The sequence below is a fragment of the Amblyomma americanum genome, chromosome 8, assembly GCF_052857255.1.
Source record: "Amblyomma americanum isolate KBUSLIRL-KWMA chromosome 8, ASM5285725v1, whole genome shotgun sequence".
NCBI lineage: Eukaryota > Metazoa > Arthropoda > Arachnida > Ixodida > Ixodidae > Amblyomma > Amblyomma americanum.
Window position 1 is genome coordinate 84,144,097 of NC_135504.1, and position 19,229 is coordinate 84,163,325.

The following is a 19,229-nucleotide window of genomic DNA, read 5'->3' on the forward strand; positions in this document are numbered from 1 at the left end:
ACTTTTCATGAAAAGGACGCAAAAATAAATGACATCACTGGACCTGCACGAGCTAAGAGGCACGCCGGAGCTGTGCAGGCCTGCGGCGCTCAATTGACGTGTTCACTCAAACTCAGTGGAACGTGCTGACCCAGACTACTAACCGATCACCGACGGAAGATCTGCGCAATTGACTAATCTAGGAGAAACGCTAGGTGACAGAGATTGCGGGCTGCCGACGATGAAGACTCACGCAGCTGTATGCGCACAACGCTCCACTGACTCTGAGAAAGAACTTGAATCATCCCAAAGGCACGATGCAGACCTCGCCTGTCCAGCTCACTTCCAAGGTAAAGCGGAATATTTCGGAAACGAGCGAATGCTTTTGCTTTTATTAATGGTGACATTTGAGAAGAATGAAGGCGCTCGAACCCTGTCTCATAAATGGGCTTCGCAACGGTACAGTAGTGCATGATTTTTCGTGTGCGAGCGAGAAACGTGTCAAGTAGGCGGTGGGCTTCGCCGCATTATGTCTATAAGGTGAAGGCCGCTTTAGGAACATTTCAATATTTGATTCGCATTTGCAATCTTTCAAGTCGTCTAATGTTGACAGCAAGTGGCGTTGTAAATAAAGCGCGAATGGAAAGTGATAAAAGTCAACCACGCAGCTATGACGCGTAGCATTGAGAACTGTTTTGAGATTGGGTAATCGAAAATGAATACGTTTATACTCTCGCAGATTGCTAAGCTAACGATAACAGTGCGACGCTGCGGGGCCCCTTCTTAGCCTTTTCGTAAATAATACTAAAGACTCACTCACAAGTGTGCACAGATCGAAAACATACTTCGGCTGCGCGGGACGGCGAAGCCAACTAGTGACGGCATACAGGCCAGTGCGCACATCCGCTTGCCATTTACGCACTGATCGGACGTCACCAATATTATATCATAACCCTAATCCTGCGCAGTTTAGCTGGGAGGTTACAGTGGTTGCTACATCAGCCGGAAGAAACAAAAAAGGAGTACACGTTGCTTTATATCCCTCGAAGAAAGATACGAACTGGTGGAACGCGGTCACATGAACATGACGAGGCAAGTGGCGCCATCTCATAGAGGCTCGCGTAAATTTACTTTTGCCCCGGGAATTACAAGCTTGCTGCACTCGCGCACAAAAATCTCGCAAGTCCACGCGGGCACCTTTATGCAGGCGAGCTCTCGTGATGGCGTTTTCCCCCTCACCCTCATGAGAAGTTAATGTGACGATGTGGAGGTGAAGGGGGACAGGCGCAGAAAGATCAGTGCGGCCGAAGTGAGAGAGGGAAAAGAATGGGAGCTGGGGTGCACGGGGTGAGGTTGAGAGGGAGCCTCAACCAGCCCTCCTGCTTTATTTGCTTGCCATAGAACCTTTCTAACTCAAGCGCCCTAAGTGCAGTGACCTCAACAGAATACGAAGCATATCGGTTACATGTATGTGGGTTGCGCAGAACAGGCGTACACAACAGGGAATAAGATGGGAAGGGCGCAAATTTAGAAGTTTATTGAATGCGCATACATTTATATCTACAGGGGCCACTGAAATAAATCCGCAACTTCAGTTCTAACTTTGCGCCCGTCCCATCTTGTTATCTCTTGTGTATGTCTATTGTGTGCAGCCCATTTACGGGTAACCGATGTGAACCAACTCTCCCAGCGATTCATCCTGCTGGATAATTTATTTACAGCACGGGAGCAATTGCTGATCAGCATTCACCCAAGGTCAGCCATGCAGTCACAAAGGAGAGCCAGCTTTCCCAGAAACTTCGCAGTTGAAGAATAAGGCGTCCTAGTGAGGAAAGTCTGATGAGAGTCGAATCATTTCTCTCGCAGGTTTTACAGCAGGCACCGTGCGCGCGCAACTCGGACTCGACATGGGTAAGCAAGAATTACCCTTGTAAACGAACGCATCAAACCTAACATGGACAACATGTGTATGTATACACTGTTCACAAGCAAATGCTGTGTAGAAGGCAGTACCTGCATCAGCCAGGTTCGCATTTATGGGTCACTCTTGGAGGTGGCGATGGCGGCTGGGGGAGGGGGTGAAGTCCCATTCGAACGCTGCATTAATTTGGCCATTTTCCTTAAAAAAAAATGTGGGCCAGCACGGTTTTCCTGCCCAAAATTGTTCGCGTTGGGGGAACCGTCCCCTAATCCCCAAGTATAAATACGCCTCTGGCATCAGCATACAATTAAATGATCACAAAGGACTAACAATCGCCCTCAAGTAATGACTAATACTGTTTGCGTGCTTGACGATTTACCGCATGCGACGTGATTTGTAACGCTATAATAGCATATCAACTAGCAGAGCTTACGCGTACACATAGAGCTGAAACTTGGAGAATCTTTGATGGTCCTGTGGTAATTTTTGGTCTTCCATGTATTCAGAGTTTTTGCTAGAAGGAAACCCCGGTTACAGCCGTGTTCTCTGTCTGTTCCTTCTCAAGTTCTTGTGGCGGCAAAAGAAGACTGATTTGGTCAGCAAAACACAAAGCCGGCACACTGATCAGTTCGCAAGGCCCCTGCTGCACATCTATCTGCAGTGCGCACGGAGTCTGCAGTAGACGACACGTCGAAACGAAGACATATGATCGAGTTCTCTGTTAATCAGGCGCGGATAAACATTCACAAAATTGGCGGTGGTTTAGCTCTGGTTAAACATGGAGTGACGCGATAGCTACAGCTGGCCGAGTGGATCTTGCTTAGTTGAATTGCAAAGGCACTCTTTCGCCGCTCCCTTTCGCTGGGCTTTTCTTCTTCATCTTCGCCCCACCTGACACGGCGCATGCGCACAGCTGTAGCAGCTCGGTTTCGCCGGCGCGGCACGCCGCCGGCAGCAGCAGCAGCTGCTCCGCGCCACGTGACACAATGGCGGCGGCCACAGGGTGGCGGCGCCGCCACGCTGAAGGCTCGAAATGCTACCGTAATGTAGCTATCGCTACAAAAAAGGCAACAGCTTCGTACGATGTGTTCAAAATTTCTTTCGCCAAAACATCGCGTTGTGGACCTGTATTATGCGTTTATTAGCGAATAATGACTTGTTCATTAATTGCCGGGTTAAACGTTTAGAAGCGACACGCGAGCTGTAAGGGACGCCGTAGTGGAGGTCAATGGATTAATTAGGACCACCTGGGGATCTTTAAGGTGCATTGCCATCGCGCGGCACACGGGCGCCTTTTGCAGCACCTCCAAGTCGCTATTTGTAGGTAGTATGAAAAAATAACAAACTTAAACTTCTAATTCTTTACGATGTGAGGGAGGGACGAAGTGACGGCCGAATGAAGGCCAGGAAACTTTACTAAATGATGAGGACGGCCCCCATTAATGGCATATTAAATATATAAATAAATAGGTAAATTAATAAATAGATTGATAAATAAATAAATTAATAAATAAAAATCACAGAGGACACTAGCACTATACTTACGGGCTTTGAATGCGAATGCGTTGTATTTATCATTACTTCCTTATTATTATTACATTTATTTTTAAATTTTTCCCTGCCTTCATAATGGCACACTTAATCTTAGCATACCGTCGTAAGTAAACGCATCTACTAGGTCTCCCCTTATTCGCCAAGAAGCAACGCGCTTTGCGGCCTATGGATTCCGCATCTGGTCGCTGAAGCAGCGAACGGACGTGTTATTATGAGCTCTGGCGGAACGATGTCAGCGGCTCTGCCGAGCTGCGGAAAGAGCATTACCGTTGAAGATAACGAGAGATACGAACCTATGCTGCCCCGCCTCCCAACAGGTAGCATTGTTTTAAAGAATGCGTTTTATCACGGCTGCGTTCGAGCGCGGCCGTATAGGGTCGACGACTACAGGGATGCCCTTGTTTGTTAGGGATTGCTTCCGGAGGTTGTAGCCTTCAGGGCATTTCTGATTAATCATGTGCGGGCAGTCACCTTTAGGAACTCAGAAGCTGTGAAAAAATCGCTTGCTGCCGGGAGCATTAGTATCAAGTAGCGCCGATGTCTTGTTATGGATCCCAACAAGCAAGAGGTGCGAGTTAAGTGAACTGGGTACTTCATAACGCGGCGGACGAAGTACATGAGGCCTTCTTACCTTATGGCCAAGTGACCGAGTTCTCGAAGGAGTGGCGGCGTTTGCTCGAAGTAAACGAAAAAAGAATCGGCAACTCGAGTGCTAAGCTTGAATCTGAAGACAGGCGTCACCGTCAGGGCAACCCTCAGCAGATTCGCATTGCCGGGGAACCTGCAAATTTGGTGGTCGCTGGTAGACCCCCGCTCTGTCTTCGCTGTCAAGGGAAAGGCCACACTCGTCGCGACTGTCGAGTGCCTTGGTGCTCGCGCTGTTGCCGGTTGATGAGAAAAGGACTTGAAAAGTTACTGATTGATCAGCTTACTGTTCGTTGCCTACAAGGTATTTACTAAGGTGATCGCTAATAGAATCAGGACAACCATACATTTCAATCTGCCAAATGACCATGTATGCTTTCGCAAACGGTAGTCAACCAAAGACCGTACTCATACTATCAATAAGGTGATTGATAAATGCGCAGAATATAACCAACCCCTATTATACATAGCCTTCATTTATTACGAGAAAGCATATGAATTAGTCGAAACCTGTGTAGTCATGCAGGCACTAAGGAATTAAGGTGTAGAAGAGCCTTATGTAAAAATACTGGAGGATATCTATAACGGCTGCGCAGCCACCAGTATTTTACATAAAGACAGCAATAAAATACCAATAAGGAAGGGCGTCAGGCAGGAGATAGGATTCCTCCAATGCTATTCACTGTGTGTAGGACGTACTCAAAGTCCTGTATGTGAAGAGTTGGGGATGAATTAATGATGAATACCTTAATAATCTGCCATTCGCTGATGAAGTTGCCTTGCTAAGTCACTCAAGAGATCAACTGCAAAACAACGTCAATGAGTTAGACAGGCCTTTTTAAAAAGAATGGTGGGCCTTAAAATTAATATGCAGAGAACTTAAGTAATATTCAACAGTCTCGGAGAAGAACAGCAGTTTACGATTGGCAGCGAGGCGCTGGAAGCGGTAAGCGAATACGTCTACTTAGGGCATCTAGAGGAAGAAATGGGCTTGGGCAGGGCACGTAATGCGAAGGCAAGATAGCCGCTAGTCGTTAAGGGTAACGGAGTGGATTCCAAGAGAAGGCAAGCGTAGCAGGGGGCGGCTGAAAGTTAGGTGGACGGATGAGATTAACAAGTTTGCAGGCATAGGGTGGGCGCAGCTGGCAAAGGACGGGGTTAATTGGAGAGCCGTGTTTTGCGATGGTACTACAAAGATAAAGCCTCAAAGCTTAACGATGTCTGCTGGTGGTGGCAAAACGAAGTCGACTTTATTAATAAGACCTGAAGTCGAGTGCTTTATCGTGATGTACTTGGATGTACTCTAGACTAATCTGGTTTCTTGGTCCCTTCATACAGGTGAAATAAACAAATATAGGTACAAATTCCCTGAAACTGTTCATATTGGCTTAACAATGCGCGCGTAAGACCTCAGTCGTGGTCTCGTAGCTTTGACGCCTGCCTCGGCTGCAAGAAGTAGTTGTTTCGAACGAATTGTCAAAAGATGTGTCTGGCGTGCCTAAAATATTATGATTAATGCTACGGCGGACGTCGATGTAAGCCCATGGCTAAAGTCACGTCCACGGTATATGCCCGTCATGCTGCTTGCTACGCGCACACGGAGCTCAGCCTTCGCGACTCTGGAGGAGATGCAAAAAGGAGTTCGCTAATTTTTACGTTTCCATACTCTCTCAGATGATAGAGGTAGACATCTTTACGGCCGGTTGCGCGCAGCGAGCACCGCTGTCACTCGCGCCAGGTTGAACGCAAGCGACGGCGGCAGGCGACGCGACCCAGCAGAGCATAGGCATTAGTTAGGTGTCTTTGGTTCGCACTTAGTAAAGAGTCCCGTAATGTGTCACCTCAGCCTGCTGGTAATTTAAGTAGCCGGCTGTCACTATATAGCATCTGCGCCGTCAGCGGTTCTGCACCGACCTCTGAAGTGCGGGTGTATGTACTGGGGATTGTGTTCCGCATTGTTCCTGGCACAACAGGCATCTCATCGTGCAGGACAATACTTAAAAAAATAGATGTAATGCTAGCTCTTCTTTAACTGCATACAAAGCAAATAGGATGTCCATCATCTAAATTTTTAGACTTTATCTCGCAGCATGAGGAAAAGGAATGTCGAATCTATTTGACGCCTACGCTGGTACTGCGGCGATGAGCGAGCCAGCCAAGGCGAAAACGTGCTCCACCGCAATGCACGGTGCACGACCAGAAAGCTAGAAGCGTGAACGATCCACTTCCGGGTAGACGCGTTGTTTGGGTGGTTTCGGAAACACTAGGCGAGTGCCCAGCCGCAGGTTTGTAGTCCTGCGAAAGATAGCGTACGTGGGGTTTAAAGCCCCGTGGGTTCGCGGGTTCTAACGGATTCCTCTCTGCCGCCGTGACACGCGAGCAGGAGAATACGACTCGCTGCAAGGGAAGCCTGAACGTTTATGAATAGGACTTTAACACACGGCAGAAAAATCGCATGTGTCTCATATATTTTCATGGAAATAGCAACGAGTTATTTTGCAGTTCGCATGCAACAAAGACGTCTACAATATCCGGCAGCTCGTCCGCTCGTCGCGGCTAAAAGCACTAACATGCACGAGCAATCCGTTATAATAAATGCGCACGATTATGTTCTGACGGTGTGAAGCACTCTCTGCGCTGTCAAAAAAAAAACACACACACACACAGAGATTAGCGTATTCGCGCCGTCACTCGCACGAGGGAGCCAGCAGAGAGGAGCATTCACTCGGTGCCTTCGCACTCAGGCTTAGTAAACAGCCTCATGATCTCCCACCTCGTTAATTTAGACAAGCTATAACCAGCATTTGTGCGGGCGGAAACTCTGCACTGACCTCTGAAATGCTGCGAAATACTTCCCAGGGATCGAGCTCTCGTACCCAAAACAACACGCATTTTACGCCGCAGAGCACGTAAGAAATATTATATGCCAGCTCTTAACTACCGGCAAATAGAGTGTTCATCTGGAAAATATAAGAATCTGCCTCACAGTCGTGGCAAAAGCTCAAAGTCGAAGTGTTTTGGTTTATGGCACAACGGCGATGACCACGCCGATGCTCCTGCCGAGGAGAAGGCCTGCTTCACCACAATACATGGGGGAGGCACAACCGCAAGGCCGAAAGCGTGTATGAGCCACTTCTCGGCAAACACCAACATTTTCAGAGGGAAAACCAAAGAAGACGAGGAAAGTGTACTGCTCGCAGCTTGTCCCCGCAAACTTCTTAATCTCATCCGCCCACCTAACCTTCTGCCGTCCCCTGCTACGCTTGCCTTCTCTGGGAATCCACTCCGTTACCCTTGAGGACCAGCGGTTATCTTGCCTTCGCATTACATTCCCTGCCCAAGCCCATTTCTTTCTCTTGATTCCTACCAGGACGTCATTAACCCGTGTTTGTTCCGTCACCCACTCTGCCCGCTTCCGGTCTCTTAACGTTACACCTGTCATTTTTATTTCCATAGCCCGCTGCGTTGTCCTTAACTTGAGATGAACCCTTTTTGTTATCCTCCAAGTTTCGGCCGCGTAGATGAGTACCGGTAAGGTACAGCTGTTGTACACTTTTCTCTCGAGGGATACTGGTAAACTGCTAATCACGATCTGAGAGAACCTGCCATACGCGCTCCACCCCATTCTTATTCTTATAGTTATTTCACTCTCGTAGCAAAAGCCAGTTCGAGCGCGCCTTGGCCCCGTTTCTGACGTGTGACCTCAGAAAAGGCTCCGCCAACTCGCAGCGCCCCTGGGGGACAAACGCTGTTTCGAACGATCCTGAGCCTCAAAAATCCCTGATGCTCACGGAGTTCGGCGAGTGTGGAGGTTCATGCAACATTCAAGAGACCTAAGAATCAAAGCGACCAATCACAGCAGTCTGTCAGTATTAGAAGAAAAAAAGGCCGCAGTTGTTTTTTACTACACGGGGCAGGCTTCAGCTATTCGACGGTAGAAAGTAATCACCGATTCGCGGAAGCAACAATTCCCTGTGCCAAGAATTTGATTAAAAAAATAGCAGGTGGTTTAGCATGACTGGGAGTGGAATATCGTGAAGTAGCACCAGTTACGGTGCTAAAGGACTAAAGGCCTTTGACCTAAAGGCGTTTACCATAACGGCCTTTGTACGAAACGCCTTTCTTTCAAAGAGATTTACCATGAAGCCCTTCACCCTAAAGGCTTTACCATAGAGCTTCTGCCCTTAAGGCATTCACCACAAAAGCTTTTGACCTAAAGGCCTTCACCCTAAAGGGTTTACCATAAGGCATCTGACCTAAAATCATTCACTACAAAGGCTTTTGACCTAAAGACCTTCACCCTGAAGGCACTTATTTTGAAGGCCTCCACCCAGGTGAAGGCTTTCCCTCCACAACCCGATGGGCAGGTGGGCCGCCTGCCACAAAGCAGGCTTCAGTGGCGTATATAAGTTTTCCCGAAATCGGAAAATGCGCCTAGTAGTGCTACTTTACTAAATGTCGATAACCAGGCCAGGGAAGCATCATCATCTCGTCGGAAAACCGATGCGCAGCCGTCAGTAGTGTAGACAGGAATGACGTATCTCCCGCATACGAGGATGCCGCTGCTGTCCAAAGATGGAGGCCCGTAACAATGGAACATTTGCCCAGCATTTGCTACATCTGCGACTTGCACGTTCTTCTGCTAGCTCCGCCTGCAATTGGCTGATGCGCTGGAGTTGATGACGATAAAAAAATTTCCACTAAATGCTGCCGGACGTCGTGCTCGCCTGGCGGAACATCAGAGAGCGATTTTTATCAATAGAGCAGAGCTTGGATGCAGCTCTCAACTAGAATAAGGCAGAGGTGTGTACCGAGTCGCTTCTTAGCAGTTCGCATGCCTCTAATATGGCTCATCAATTAAGTCCGGTAACTTACCGCTGCCGCTGCTGGGACTTCGCTTGCGGTGGTGAGCGTAGCGACGCTGCGACGTCACGGCCCTGCTGGGTGTCGACAGCACCCGGATGCGCTGGTAGGATGCGCTGCTTGGGGGTCGGGGGCCCGGCTCATGCAACGATCCCAGAGAGGCTGCGCACCAAGAAGGACGGGAAGGATTAACCGACAGTCAGTTGCGGCTTGTTGCATACGAAGGGCCACAAAACCACAGCGCTATTATCTAAACAACTGTAGCTCAGAAAGTAATCGTTGATTTAATTTAAGATGATGCTCGAGCGTACAAGGTTGGCTGGACCTCATGAGTACACGGCGTGGTTTAGCTAGACCCCACCAGCAGCACCATTAGTGCCCACTGTGTGTGCGTGTGTGGGGGGGTTGGGGCTGCAGGAAGGGTCAAGCGACGCCCCCTTACAGATTATGTGATGAGTCCAGGGGGCAGCATGTCTTCCGTACCGTTTTTTACATTTTACAAATCGATTACAGAACTGCAGTCGCATAAATGTTGGAAGAACAGCATTGCCTCAAACTGTCGCGGGTACATATATCTGTCTCCCACCAACAAATGAGAGCGATGACAAAACTAAGAGCCTTAGATCCAGTTTACAATCAAGGGATCCAACTGGCAACAGAAGATTTTCGAACTCAACTCTTCTGTTCCAAGTTTCTACGCGTCATCAAATGAATGGGCACTTTATGAGCGCAGGTTTTTCATCGGTGCACAGACTTTTCTAAGACTTTAAAGCCTCTCTGAGCACCTAAATCATGTCTTGACCCTGTTATGCCCGGCGTGCCTTCACGCCAAAATGGACTGAGACGCGGGCTCCGTCGACCAGAATTTCTAGAAAACCAAACCAATGTGAAGACGAACAAGGCTTCTGGAGGGAACGCGGCTGCAAGGACTGGCGTTCGCGGAAGCAGCGGCGACAATGGCGGCACCACGTGGCCGAGTATGCCATCGGGTCACCGGACGGAGCGTTGCTTTTGATCAGTCACGCTAGGGATGATATTTGACGGACGGCTACGACTTCGAGTTCCAGCGTTTCGGACAACAGGCGAGGAAGTCAAAGGTCGTTCACGCCCCTCCTGGGCGACGGCTGGACATACTTTTCCCACGGGATTGCTGACATAGCAGCTGTCGTGACAGTGTTCGGCGAATGTCTTTTACCCTTTTCTTCGACGAATTGTGAGAGCATCGGCTCTGTCACCCAGCCTTGGGCGGTACCACCAGTGTCTACGTCATATCGTTTGCTTGGACATCGTTCTCCGAACCGTATTCCCCAGTCAGAGATCTGTGGAATACGAAGGGTATTTAACGAACTGCTGGTTTGGTACCGAGACATCCGCTTGCTAAGAGACACCCGTCTGCTAAGAAGCTCCCTTTACTGAGAGGAATACTCAGTTGCCCTTACTTGTACATTATGTAAATAGTATGCATAAAGTTCCCCTTGTCTTTCCCTTCGTAACCACGTCTCCGATCCTCCTCCTCCCATCTCCGGCCCGACAACGCTACCTGAATCCGAACGACCAGAAACATCCAGTATATATTTATTCGTTATTTATTAATATTCATGTATGGAGCGGAAGTCGCCCTCTAACGCTCTACAAGTATGTCGAAATAGAATATACACATAGACACATACGCAGGCCAGCTTGTGTCACCACCCAAGGAGTAGGAAAAAGGGGCGAAAAAAAAGCTAACAGGAGAGAGAGGCTTGCTTGTATGGCGTAGAAATATTGTACGTAAAAATGTCGCCAGCAGTCAGCATGGTTTTTGGGGTTTTGCCTACCACAGCGACTCAGGCTATGAGGAACGCCATAGTTTTGTTTTCTTATTTGTTTGGAACATACTGCAGACTCGGATGGCCAAGCAGGTGGGCAGATACAGACACTGATCATGGCGTGTTATCAGTGCTTTATGAAACATACTTGAAAGGTGCGTTTGGTTTCAGATTAGGAGACACTAAAAAATGATATGGTACGACGGCTTACCATACGCGGAAAAACAATACATTCAGCACGAAAAAAACTGGTATAAGACTGTGCATCATGAACCACGTTTCCATGAAAAATTAAACGATAAGCAGTAAGAGCATCAAATACGGAACTGCGCTTGCCCGAAAATATCAGAAAAATGTCGAAATGAAACGTCAAGCTTGTATCAGGATTGTAAAGATTGTCAACGCATATTTAAAATTTTCCGTCGAAAAAAAAAACCGCTGGAAGCAGGCCATTCCACTACATGGAGCGCTCCGAAAAATTTCGACCACCTGTGCTTCTTTAACTTGCACTGACATCGCACAGCACATGGGCCTAGCATTTCGCCTCCATTGAGATGCGACCGCGGCGGTCGGTATCGAAACCGTCTTAAGCGCTAGACTTGTTAAACATGCGCTGAGTGTGTATCATTAAGCATATACGCTTTGCACAAGCTGTACATAATAACCGGCAGATTCGGGCGTTTGGTCTAGGAACATTCATTTAAAGCGCTGCTGGCACCGTGAAGCAATCAAATGCACCCAGCAAACTTTTCTGCAAGAAAACAGCATCACATAACTCGCGTGCTGTAGAGAGTGAAACAAGCTTCAGAGACGATAAAAGGCGGTTGAAGTCGAAGTAGTGTCGCCTACCTAAGTGCCGGCCATGGGAATTCGAATATAGGGTTTTATTACATGTTCAATAGCGACAAAACACTGCAGAAATCCATTCTAGACAAGACCACATTTCTATAGAGGATAAAGATGCAGAATTTCGGCCAGAAATTCCTTGCAACAAGTGTAATGATGCCAGACGCGCGGAAACTTGAGCATGTAAAGTTGTTAACCATGTAAAGTTGTTAACGTTAACTATGAACGTACCTTTAAAAATAAGCCGTTTGTAACGTCTCGTTTTGCTTTTCTCATGAACAGCACCCCATAACACCGTTTTGTTATTTTTTCCACACTTTTTGAAGCTCAGCAAAGGCTTGCTCCCGGGGACGAGGCAGACGTACCATGCAACCTGACCTTTGCAAACTATAGCAAAAAGGTTGTCGCTGCAGGTGCTCTCCAACAAGAATTTATCGACCTCACGGCATTATTTAGCATGTGTTTGAAATTATTTCAAATTTTTCTTTGAAAAGCGATGAGGTATACGACAATGCGGCATGTGCAGGTGGATTCATGGCGGATATCATGCACTTGACCGAGCTCTGTAGTTAACCGTTAAAAACTAAATTGAACTGATCAACCTTTGTATTATTAACTTTAGGCGGCAAAATTATATTTCAAAATTTAGGGCCGTTAACATCGAAGGTGAGCCCGGCTTTTAAATTTTTAGTTTAATTTAACTTAAAAATGTCAAAATTTTTAAATGTGGTTCGAAATATCCAACGTTGACAATCAGCACTTAAAAGCTCTCTTAGTTAGCTTTCATGCATTGCATATTCATTCAATGGCGCCGATCACGTTTCAGATGCAGCAAATTCAAATGCCGTTTGTGTATTTTCGGATGCAGGAACAGTTAAAGTAACATAGCGATGATACTTCGCCGTGCGATCCGCTCTTGCGGGAAAGCCAACTCATCAAACTCTCGAAGGCGTATATTTGACGGTGGATATTTCGAATAACACTGCCGATTATGAAAATTAGAAACCTGAGCTCACCTGCGATATTGCCGGATTTCAATTTCGCGATATAATTTGGCCTCGCGATGCAATTTTGCATCTAAAATTAAAAATAGAAATTAGATTAATTACATTTAGTTAATTAATCGTTTAATAAAGAGCTCTAGCAAGCTCATAATGTCCACCACATTGCACGATTCACCTGGACGAAAGGAATTATCATATTTCTCATGACTTTTGAACGATATCTTTTACTGAATAATTTGAAACGCTCGTGTAAGGCATACAACAGTTTCTTTACGGATTCATCAAAAAGCCGCGAATACGTTGGCTGCGTTGGCGTAGGATAAGCCTTGCGATCGATCAGACGAATAAACCCGAACGCATATATTTTCTCATCCGAACTTTTTGGGCTGCTAGCAACTGCGAACGAATAGCCCAACGTCAACACCCGAAATACAAAAAGTTTGTTCAGTTTACTGACTCGCTCGGTTCTGCGTTGGCTCTGAACTCTGTCACTTCTTGGAAGCACCCGCTTTTTCCCTTGTTGTGTGGAAAGGCTATTCATGCCCAGAAAAATAACCTATAGTCATTGTAGGCTGAGCGAGTCGCTAGTGAATCTGTGAATAGAGCAGTGAACACCAATAACATCCCGGTCGGAGACCTACACATCACCCTTGCGAAAAGAAATAAAATGTGTGTGGCAAAATGAATGGCGCTTTGAGTTCCATAATCAACTCAAAAGCCTTAAACCCATCTTGCACGAATCACGGAGTCACAGAGTTTATAATGCGTCTTTAAATTTTGAATTGCTAGCTCATTGTGGAAATGTTTGTACAGCCTAGTGTTTTCTCTGACGTCGACTAAAGACGTTATGAATGTCTAGCAACAGCTTATGCATTCTTCAATTTATTTCATTTACTTAGTATCTTAAGAACCATAGGGTCAGTTTTTTACCATATTCGCTGGACTAGAGAAGAATAAAACTCATGTTTACAAATTTAGCCTCTCCGCCTGTGTATAGCTCTTGCCAAGGACAATGCCCGGGGGGGGGGGGGGGGGTAGAAACAGAGTCATAAAGAGAACCAGCGTACACCGGCAATGCAGCAAATTGACCAAGTGACCAAGCGCAGCCAATGGGCGTGGCACATTGCACGTGGTACTGATACAACCCTAGAGATGGCGCTCGCGTCTCGTTGAGATTAATACCCCTGTCACATGGCAAGTTTCAATGGCCATCGAGTCGAGAGTCTTCGAAATTCTCAATCGCCATCGAACTCGAAGGAGTTGTGTCGCTGCTACACGGCAAACCTCAATGGCCATTGAAATGGTTCTCGTGTCTTAGGCCAAGCTTGTGTGGCGCCACAATCGCTACTTCGGATTTTGCAAAAATAACAAAAATATTTGATAAATATATAGTAAAGGCTTAAATACAAGCATTCGCGCATGTCGTTTAAAACCCTTTTAATTGCGCGTACGCGGCGGACAGAAGCAGACACTGCTGTAGCCAATCTAATACAAGATGAGCCACAACCAAGCCAGTCCAACTGCGTTGGAGCGCTGCTTCGTCAGGCTTAAGACCTGAGAATTCGCCTTAATATTTGTTTCTTGAAACTTTATGCGAGGGTAAGAATCGACAAATCGAAGGCGAATACAAAGGCTTAGAACACGATATTGCTTCGAGGGATTAGCGACGAAGCTATTATCGCTGTGAAGCGGGCGGGCAGGGCGCCGCCATGTTGTCAACGCTAAGTACGCAAGCAACGCAAAGACCGCAACGCGAAATTAATGCGCTTAAAAGCAGTCTTATACAATTTTAAAATTATTGTACGGACTGCTTCCATTAAAGTTTAGGCTAATAATGTTTGTTCATGCTTTTGTACCGTGAATGTGTCGTGTACGAAAATGCGCTTGGCGCCGCTCGAAGCAACGCTAGCAACCTTGGGCTGCGCTCGAAGGCCCTCGAAATTTCGATGGAGTTCCGCGCTGCTCCGTTGACTCGATAGACTATTGACTCGATGGCCATTAAAACTGCCCGTGTAGCAGCGCTCGATCGCCTTTGAGTCGATAGACTATCGGTTCGAGGGCCTTCGAAATGCCCGTGTGACAGGGGTATAAAGCGGCGACCGAACTGGGGTCGCATCCCCGGAGCAAGTTTCCCGACTGTCCATATCTGCGGAAAGCGTGGAGCCTAAAATGCTATATTCACTGAATTACAAATGTGTTTCTTAATATATTAAGATCTGAGAATCTTATCGCTGTCTCCAGCTTAGACAATCTGTTTGGATTCATAGCGAAAGGCATTAATGAAATTTTGCAGAGTCACCATGGCCACCGGCAGATAAGTGGTACCCATTTGCACGACACCACAGTGGCAAACTTCCTTAGCCTCCCACTGAGGCATCGCATGCAGGATATATGGGACCCATCAACTGGAGTAGTCAGATAATTAGCCCGCCATCGTTATCATGACTTAGAATTAAGCTTTAGCTTCTCTCCCAGTGCGGATAAGGACAGTCCGCGCGCATCTAAACATATATCATATACCAGGTGCTCCAGGGAAGCTGATAACTAGTTAAAAAAAAAATAGGCTTATTGAGTAATGGAGAAGGCTTCTGCGCCAGGTTAATACCAATGCCGGCGGACATCAGAAAACCGGTGAATAAGGTTAGCTTGTTATCCGGATAACTAATTTCTGATGATTAACTTTTAACCATTACAGTTGCTCATCTGGTTGAAATTAGAGATTTGTAGGCCGGTCGTTAGAAATGCACCTCAGTTTTTAGAGTTTCGAAAACGCGATTACCCTCGCCGCCATGCCTCAACAAATTTTGGCTACATCGTGCCAAAATACACGCGCTTTCGAAAAGCATGCAGGCAAAGCAAGCCCTAAGTAACTAGTCGAAATGGCCAAACTTTGTTGAGCCATAGCGGCCAGGGTTCTCGCCTTTTCGAAACTCTTAAAACTGATGTGTATTACTAACGATCGGCTACAAGTCTCTAATTTCAACCAGGCGTCTAACTGTAATGGTTAAAGGTTAATTACCAGAAATTAGTTAACCGGCTAAGTAGTTAAATTCATTCACTTGTTTTGTGATGTCCGCCGACATTGGTATTATTCTGGCGCAGAAGCCGTCTCCATTACTCAATAAGCCTGTATTTAAAAACTAGTGATCAGCTTCCATGAAACACCTGGCATATGTTTCGTGTAGAAATAGCTTGCGCGTGTTGTGTTTTAAGAAGTCCCCCATCGTTTTACAGACAACAACAGCGGACACACTACAAGGTCGGTTTTTATGAAGCACTTTTCGCGGGTACCAACACGCTGAGCAAATAAAACAGCCTAATCAGATCATTAGCGCCATGCGCGTCTGGCCCCCGTGTGCGTTCGGGAAAAGAGCCGCTTATCGTGCTGAGGAATCATGTTTCCTGTTTTAGATCTTCCAGCTTCAGTCGTGGGTTTGTGGACGACAACAGCGACCTCATATGCGTGGGCTCATGGTCACCGGAGAGCCTTTTCTGGGACTTGTCGCTCACACGAACTCATTGTTAATGCAGAGTCTCAGCGCAGACATACGGCCAATGCGATAAAGCATTCAGGCCGGGATACATATAGCGTTTTTTTTTTTTCGACGATATTCGCGCTGCAGAAAGCGTCGCGGCTGGAGATACATGCATCGAGCGAAAAAGCAGCTGTTGCCGCCGCGTATCCCTCGACGTGGAAAAAAATGTAATAAACAAGTGGCAATACCACTGAGCGAGGAGTACTACGACAGCAGCGACGCTGACCCTGCCGTTAAAATCGCAGAAGTGCTCATTTTGACACCATTGCAGTAATTATAGCGCACGGGCATATGCATCTATAAACTTATGCGCTCTCGAATGCATGAAGTCGCGTACATTAGGATGCCCGCTCGGCCGCGGATACCAGCGGTGCGGTTTTCGCGCGGATTATTTTGACCATAATCACACTTCATTGCCAAATTCCCTACGTAGACCACCGACCGTGGCGGCCAGGTTTGCGGCGGCAGGCGCATGCAGTTAAACCCGAGGGGGGGGGGGGGGCAGCTTCTGTCCCGGCTAATTAGTGAAACCTCCGCTGAAGCCGCAACTTGGTTCGCCTACTGCTTTGAACGTAACTAAAGGAGTAGTTGGCGCTAGCGTCTGTAGTAAAGGACAAGGTCTGACCGCAAGAAGGTTCTGAAAGGCGAAACCATCTCTCTCAATGCCCTTTTGAACTTGCGACTGCCGCCGCAGTTGCAACTGCGGCGCATCTTTTGCGTGTTTTGGGAACTCCGTCAGTTGTGTTACCTCGGGCGCTGTGGTGCCAACAACGCCGCCTCCTGTGTCCGCGCTCGCTCGCGGTCGCGCCCCCGTGAACACACCACCATGGAGGTGCAGGTGCAGGGAGAGAGACTTCACCCCAGCGACTATGACCCAAGTGACTGCACTCAAGTCCTTAGTGTGCCTGACCGCTCCAATGACCTCTGTACGTCAACCCGAAGCCAGGAAACCGCAGCGTCTGCAAGCGGTGCCCCCATGTCACCTGCTGCATGCCTAGACAAGTCGCACCTGCAAGCAACGCGCGCAGCTGCGCAGCGTTCGCGGCAGCAGCCGCCGCTCCCGGCTGCTGACTACAAGATCGTCTTCAGGTCTCGAGGCAGGCTGCAGCTGGACCTGCTTCCGCCCGACTACTACGGGAAGCCATCCTCCAAGCGTCCCAGCGTCAGGAACCAACGCGTACCGAAATCAGGGTTCACCCACTCAACAACACATGCACACTAAGCCCGCCCCTACAAGCTGACGCACTCGCGTTGGTTCGCGTAACCCAGATCCATTATTAAGCCAAGAACTTCGCGGTCGCAGCTTACATAGCGCCACCGGACGGAGCGGTGCACGGAGTCATCGCCAATGCGTACTGGAATGAAACCCCGACAGCTCTCCTCCAGGACCTCATCACCGGCAACCCGGAAGCCCCCATCGTGGACGCCCGCCGAATGGGGGCCACGCGTTCCATTCTAGTCACCTTCCGTGCTCGACCTGTGCCACGTGCCATTCTTTATGGAGGAGCCCTCCACAGGTGTACACCGTACCAAGGGCATATAGACGCCTACACGAACTGCCGCGTCCCAGGCCACCGGGCGGATGTGTGTGTCCACCCAGGATCTCATAAATGTCCCCGCTGCGGGAAATCCCATCGCAAAGAAGATGTGCCCTCACGTGCCCCCAGCTGCATTCTCTGTAGGGGCCCACATATGACCGGAACTGGGAACTGCAAAGCACGGGGCCGTAAACTAGCGTCTCCGAGAAACGCTCTCTCTCTCCTCCGTCTAAATCGCGGCTGTCTCGCCGTGATCAACAAAGCACAGCCAACAGACGAAGCTCGACGGCTTCCCGGTCAACTTCCAGAAACCGACAGAACAGCAGCAAAAACTCCTCGTGTCTCATTTGGGCAGTCCGCGTTTCTGGCAACGCCACCCGGTCATCCCCCACCACCCCAGTCCTCCCAAGGAGATTCGAGAGACCAGGAACTCCGGGCCTTGCGCGACGAGGTAAGCCGTATCTCGTCTCTTTTAAGCACCCCCACCCCTCCTCTGCCTACTCAACCCGTACCCCCTCTCGTTAACCCAACCCCCCCCCCCCCCCCCCCCATCCACAGACACTTCGAACACCCCTCCTGCAAAGAAGCAGCGCACCTCAGACGCCACACCGCCTCCCACACCCCTAGAAATTGACGCTAAATTCGCTGCACTCGGTGCCAAATTTGACCACAAACTAAAAGAGCTAGACGTCCGCCTTGAGGCCAGATTTAGTCACCTTGCCGCCACTATCACCGAAAAACTTGAGCAGCGCATGGACGCTATACTTACCAAGATGATGGAGCTCATGGAACATAACCTTACCCATCGCTTCACCCAGCTTCAGACCACCTCCACTCCTCCCACCCTACCTCCGCAAGCACAAACCCTCTTTTCTGAACAACACATACCCTTTGACACCCGTCTCGCTCTCCTCCTCAACCCTCCTATCCTCTAATATGACGGAGCGGAACATTCTCTCCCCATTTTAACTTGGAACTGCCGCGGTTTCCGAGCCAAGCGCTCACCTCTGCAATTTATCCTTCAGGCCCACTTCCCATACACTTCTTCTCCAGGAGACTGCCCACCGGGCAACCCTCCCCAGCTACACATCTACACACTCAGCCACCACTAGCATACCCAGGGCGTCCACACTCATCCACCGCTGCCTCACCTATGAAACTCATCACATCACGTCTGAGACGCCCTGCGTGATCACTGAACTTATGCATCACACACATACACTTGCTTCAATCTTTATAGAAAATATACATGCCACCCCCGTCCCAGCCGATGGAATCTGTAGAATCACTTCTGCGAGGGCTACACCACCTAGCAGGGAAACATCCTCTACTAATCAGTGGGGATTTCAACAGTCAGCATACAGAACAACGACACATCGAGGTCGCAGGCTCTGAATGCTCCTGCAGAACCTCAAACTCACTGTTCACAACACGTTTCAGATGCCTACACGTATCGGCAAACAGTGTCTGCATAGACACCAGTCCGGACCTGACGCTGAGCCACTACATCCGCGGTGTTACCTGGAACAGAACTC

The 19,229-nt window shown here is 48.4% G+C and overlaps 1 protein-coding gene across 1 annotated transcript in view; it reads right to left on the bottom strand.

Annotated features, from left to right (window-relative positions):
• dachs (unconventional myosin-IXb-like dachs) overlaps positions 1 to 19,229 on the bottom strand; it is a 487,807-nt gene that overhangs the window by 243,453 nt on the left and 225,125 nt on the right. The window contains exon 2 of the mRNA XM_077635211.1: positions 8,975 to 9,124. Coding sequence (XP_077491337.1) covers positions 8,975 to 9,124 — 150 coding nt within the window. The remainder of the gene's footprint in view (positions 1 to 8,974; positions 9,125 to 19,229) is intronic.